Source organism: Coenobita brevimanus, chromosome 21 (genome assembly GCF_032717465.1).
Source record: "Coenobita brevimanus isolate Jiangsu-jjx chromosome 21, ASM3271746v2, whole genome shotgun sequence".
In the NCBI taxonomy this organism is placed as follows: domain Eukaryota; kingdom Metazoa; phylum Arthropoda; class Malacostraca; order Decapoda; family Coenobitidae; genus Coenobita; species Coenobita brevimanus.
This window is the reverse complement of record NC_136974.1, coordinates 31,916,496-31,922,937: the sequence shown is the minus strand read 5'-3', so window position 1 is coordinate 31,922,937 and position 6,442 is coordinate 31,916,496. Positions and strand designations below refer to the sequence as shown.

General features: G+C 39.4%; 1 protein-coding gene across 1 annotated transcript in view; it reads left to right on the top strand.

Annotated features, from left to right (window-relative positions):
• The first annotated feature begins 1,953 nt into the window (after positions 1-1,953).
• Positions 1,954-6,442, top strand: part of LOC145392142 (uncharacterized) — a 172,966-nt gene continuing 168,477 nt past the window's right edge. The window contains 1 exon segment of the mRNA XM_080266593.1: positions 1,954-2,296. Coding sequence (XP_080122719.1) covers positions 1,954-2,296 — 343 coding nt within the window.

Here is a 6,442-nt window from a genome sequence, read left to right as displayed (position 1 = left end):
TCTATTATTAAATCTATTCCTCGTCTATTTTTGTCTATTCCTAATTCATTTGGTGAAAGTGAAAATACCTTTATATATTCGACAGGTGAGAAGTGGGATGGTGGTGGTGGTGGTGGAATATTAACCTCAGCGCACTGAGGTACGGGCAAACATGAGCCCGTTAAGTGGGATGCCTTGCTTGCATCATCATAAAATTAGCGAGGAGGAGGGTAGTTGGACACCACCCGGAGCAGCATGGAGAGTGGCACTCTTGATAAAATCTCTGGGGCATCAGTGATGTCCACCCCTGTACGTATAAAGTCGGTACCCAGTCGCGAGCGGAAGGCATGTGCGACTGGGCATCTCAAGATATAATGTAAGAGTGGCTCTTCCTCCACTTCGTGACAGTGCTCACATGGGTCTGGTCGGGTATGAGCAATTTGATTGTAGGACAGGTATCCTAAACGGAGGCGGCGCAGATGCACAAGAACATTATTGGGGACGGCAGACAGAGATGGCAGTGGCTCATATCTCGTGGCTACCGCGTACCAGGTAGCCGATCGGGAGGCTTCCGTGACACAGAGACGATGGTCATCTCGAGCCCACTGCCACACTGTTGCCTTAGCTGTATTAAGTGTTCTGCGTGGACCTTCCCTAAGAACAAAAGTGATCTCTGGGAGGGAGCACGCAGAATGCGCCGCCTGATCTGCACGCTCATTACCCGCCAGACCAAGTGGGATGGTAATTAACACTGATAGATGCAATAACACCTGAGTCTATTGTTAAGTGGATCTATTATTAAGTGGCGTGTCATTAGCTACCGTGGCGTGAACTCGGGTTAATGACAGGGCTAATTTATCTGCTAATGATTATATTAATGATTCGAGGACTTATGTGTTGGTATAATTCGTGTTTCATGGTGATTTATAGTGTTGTTAGTGTTGATGTCGTTAATGATGCTTTAATAATAAGGATGATGATGATGATGATGATGATGATGATAATGATAATAATAATAATAATAATAATAATAATAATAATGATAATAATAATAATAACAGTAATAAATCGTCATCATCATCATCATCATCATCATCATAAAAATAAAAATAACGCCGATGATGATAATAATAATAATAATAATAATAATAATAATAATAATAAATATTAATAATAATAATAATAATAATAATAAGAACGCCGATAATAATGATTAATTACCGTTGTTTAGGTATTGTTTGGTTGTTGCGATATGAGAGAGAGAGAGAGAGAGAGAGAGAGTTGTGTTAGTATCCTTCTCTCTCTCATTTTCTCATTTTTTTACATGCTTTATTTTCAGTTACGTTCCCTTTCATTTTTGCTTTTTACCTACCATTTTCTTTTTTAAATCTCCTGTTTCCATGTATTTCGTGTTTTTTTTTCTTTTTGCATATCTTCCTTTTTTTTTTGGCTTACGCTTGTCTATATTTTTTTTTTCTTCGACTCCCTTGTTTTTTTCCCTCACCTCAATTTTTGTCCCCCTTCGTTTTTTATAATTACGTTTTTTGTTTTTTTTTATTTTTTTACTTCTGGTTCTCTTTTTGTGATTTTTCTTGTGTGCTTGTTGTTGTGCTTTTTTCTTCTTGTTGTTGTTGTTGCTGTTGTTGTTGTTGTTTTTAAAAATAGTTCTGAATCTAACCCTTAATTTCTTCTCTTGACAGGAAGATGGACAGAAAGCTGCTGATCGTGGCTGTGGTGGTGGCGGTGTGTGGTGGCGGTGTCACTGCTACCACAACTACCAACATTCCTACCACAACGACCAACATTCCCCTGTCAGCTTCCAACACCAACCAACATTCCTCCGTAACAACAAACATTCCTTCCTCTACCACAACCACTGAAGCTACCAACATTCCGGAAGCCTCAGTCGCAACTACTACCATTCCTGCCTCTACTACCACAACCACAATTCCCATAACTACTACCAATATCCCTATGTCCACCACACCAACCAACATCCCAGCATCATCTACAGCCGCCAATATCCTAGCTACTACCACAACTACCAACATTCCTATATCTACTACAGAAACTACCAACATTCCAATATCAACCACAACTACCACCATCGCCCCCGTATCTTCCAACAACTTGCCTACTACCGCAACTACCAACATTGACACCACCTCATCTACAAACATTCCTTCTTCCACCACCACCACCACCACCACCGCAACTACCACAGTCGCCTCGTCCACCACCGAAGCTAAGCCCACCACCACAACCACCACAACTACCACAACTGAGGAGACAGCCAACGAAGACCCGCTGCTGAGTGGTGAGTTAGGGGTCTATTTTTATCTATCTATATGTCTGTCTATCTAATCATAGGTACTTGGAATTGTTAAAGGTAAGATTGAAGAGGTGGGGTAGGAAATTCACTCAGCTTATCTATCTATTTATCTATCTGTCTATTTGTCTGTCTATCACAAACACTTCACGGCAAGTGCCCATCAGTCCAGCTGTCCATTCTGTGAAACCACTCGCCTGTCATACACACACACACACACACACACACACACACACACACACACACACACACAGTTAAATGTTCTCTCTCTCTCTCTCTCTCTCTCTCTCTCTCTCTCTCTCTCTCTCACACACACACACACACACACACACACACACACACACACACACACACACACACACACACACACACATACACAGTTAAATGTTCTCTCTCTCTCTCTCTCTCTCTCTCTCTCACACACACACACACACACACACACACACACACACACACACACACACAGGCTGGCGGTGTGTGTGTCCTTTCCCAGGGCGAGAGAAAATAGGATTGTTTCATTTGCACTCTCTTTATTGACTTAGTGGCCTGCACGGGCGTTTACAGAGATAGATAGATAGATAGGATAGATAGATAGATAGATAGATAGATAGACAGACAAATAGATAGACTGATGGATGCGGCAAAATATGGAGAGCTCAGACTGACAAGCTGGGATGCGTAGCTGGATGGGGAAGAGTTATGGACTGAGGAATAGTGTGTGTGTGTGTGTGTGTGTGTGTGTGTGTGTGTGTGTGTGTGTGTGTGTGTGTGTGTGTGTGTGAGAGAGAGAGAGAGAGAGAGAGAGAGAGAGTGTGTGTGTGTGTGTGTGTGTGTGTGTGTGTGTGTGTGTGTGTGTGTGTGTGTGTGTACAGTACAAATACACTTGTTTTTTTTCTCTCTGTACGTTTATGTCCATTTATTTACTGTGTGTGTGTGTGTGTGTGTGTGTGTGTGTGTGTGTGTGTGTGTGTGTGTGTGTGTGTGTGTGTCGTTTCCATATGGCTGTCATTTATGGGAGCTGGTAGTGTTGTGTATGTCCTTGGATGGATGGAGACAGATAGACTGGTGGGTAGATAGATAGATAGACCGATTGATATATAGACAGATGGAAAGATGCAGAAAAAGAAAAATGGAAGCTTAGTATGAACTGATTCGGTTGGTAGATAACAAATAGATAGATAAATAGACATGTATAGAACTTATGGATGGATGGATAGACAGATGAGATAGACAAATAGATGGGGAAGTAGATAGATAGATACAGATAGATAGATGGATCAGCACTAACAAGGTGACTGATACGGTTATAGGAACACTATATTGGCAGCGTAATTACCTGTCAGACACAGGTAATGATTACACCTGATAATTTTACATACAGGTGTGACTTCCATTACACTGATTCCATATATACGCTGTTTAATGTATTATTTTAAGGTACTGTATTATTTCCATGTTTTGTATTATTTCCATTCACTGTATTGTCTATGATGTCTTTATTTCCTGTAATTCTGTTTATTGTATTTATTTTTATGCTGTATTTCTATCTCCTCTATTTCTCTATTGTATTATTTCTTTTTATTATCCCTTCGTTAACTCAATAAATTATTTCTCTTGATTATTCTTTTTTCAGATGTATCTTTTGCATTACTTCTACCTGCTGTATAATTTATGTTGTATTATTTCTGCTGATTGTATTATTTCTGCTTACTGTATAATTTCTGTTGTATTATTTCTGCCTATTGTATATTTCCTGTCTCCATGCAATCTTAATTTTACGAGAAACTTATGCAACTGGAGAGGTTAAAGTCGGAGGAATTTTGAGTTAATTCAGAATAATAAGATAATTAACTGGATAATGAACTAGATAAATTAACTGCATAAAGAAATAAACTAAATAACGATAACTAAATAAAAATAAATCCTAATTGAGTGACGAAAATAGTGACTTAATAAAAACTGATAGGCAAATTAAGGAAAAAAAAATTATATACTGATGTGGTTGTGTGATGAAAAAGGCGTAATCGGAGTGAAGGGGTTATTTTTGGCACGGAAAAAAATATTAATCGAAATTTGTGAAAAAAGATTTGCTATATGGAGAGCGGAAAAATAATATGGCTTGCAATTTTAAAAGTAACGAAACTGGTGCGAGTTTTTTAGGTAGTAGTAGTAGTAGTAGTAGAATATTATTATTATTATTATTATTATTATTATTATTATTATTATTATGACACTGTTATCACCCAGAATGAGAAGAGAGAGAGAGAGAGAGAGAGAGAGAGAGAGAGAGAGAGAGAGAGAGAGGACGAAAAAGAAACAGTGAAAATAAAATGCCGGAAACTTTGCGCACATACAAGCAAACTTCGTCCAAATATAATATAAAGGCCAATTAAGAGAGAGAGAGAGAGAGAGAGAGAGAGAGAGAATAAATCAAGGGGAAAACAGAGAACGGCAAATTAACCCATTTTTCACAGAGCTTAGTCCAAATATCATAAAATAAAGCTCAGTTATGGCCAGCCTTCCCAGCGGGCGTAGTGAACGATAATTAAATAAAAATGGAGAAAATAGCGAAATGAATCGAGTTGACTCCATTTAGCAATTAAATTTACTGAGAGAGAGAGAGAGAGAGAGTATTAGACACCTCAGATCAAATGAACTTTTTTTTTTTCACCTTTTTTTTCATATATAACCTTCCTTTTTTTTTGAGAGATTTTGGAAATGGTGAGGATGAAAGGTATGGTGATGGAAAAGTTTTGTGTGTGTGTGTGTGTGTGTGTGTGTGTGTGTGTGTGTGTGTGTGTGTGTGTGTGTGTGTGTGTGTGTGTTTTAAGGCCGACTACTGTATCTGGTGTGAAGATAAAGGGAATAAAAAGCGACAATTCATTTAAAAACACATCACTGTGCATACTAATCCCTGTGTGTGTGTGTGTGTGTGTGTGTGTGTGTGTGTGTGTGTGTGTGTGTGTGTGTGTTTGTGTGTGTGTGTGTGTGTGTGTGTGTGAATTATGTATGGAGTGTTAGAGCGGTATGGAAATACAGGTATATATGCTTGGGAATACACACACACACACACACACACACACACACACACACACACACACACACAGTAAATAAATGGACATACACATTATGCAGAGAAAAAAAGTTGTGTTTATATTTCTCTCTCTCTCTCTCTCTCTCTCTCTCTCTCTCTCTCTCTCTCTCTCGACGTCAGTTAACATGTGAGTCAGACAGTACCCAGAAAGAGCGAGTGTATCAATCTCACGTCAAAATGTCATAGCGTAGGTGAGAGAGAGAGAGAGAGAGAGAGAGAGAGAGAGAGAGAGAGAGAGAGAGAGATGCTGGGTGTTTGATGTGTGTATGCATTGTCTGCCTTTGACTTGAATGTTTATTCGTGTGTGAACTGGCAACGTTTGGTGTGTGTGTGTGTGTGTGTGTGTGTGTGTGTGTGTGTGTGTGTGTGTGTGTGTGTGTGTGTGTGTGTGTGTTTCCCATGACAGAGTGTAAGCGCTTATGGAAAGAGGTTTAATTGTGTGTCAGTGTGTGTGGATGAATTGACGTTTGAGAGAGAGAGAGAGAGAGAGAGAGATTTAAATCACTATCACTATAATCAAATACTGTGTGTGTGTGTGTGTGTGTGTGTGTGTGTGTGTGTGTGTGTGTAAGAGAAAGAGAGAGAGAGAGAGAAGAGAGAGGAGGCAGCATTTTATAAACGCTTTGACCTTTATAATACATACATATGGTTGTGTAGGAAACTTTATAAAGCCTGTGTTATATTGTTATTATTTTCGTTCTGTTGGCTCGTTATTTATGGGTGATGAACGCACAAACACAGTGTTTATAAGTGTGTGTGTGTGTGTGTGTGTGTGTGTGTGTGTGTGTGTGTGTGTGTGTGTGTGTGAGAGAGAGAGAGAGAAATATCAGTAACTACCCTATGCATTATTCATTCACCTCTACGCTGAATAATTTTCGCCCAGGTTGGCATATACATTTTGTCTATGTCACCTCTGTTCATACATACGCACATACATATATACATACATACATTCATACCTGCCTTGCTACACCTGTCCGAATTTTTCTTCATTACTTACCTTCGTTCTCCCTTCCTTCACCTCCCCTACCCCTCCCCTC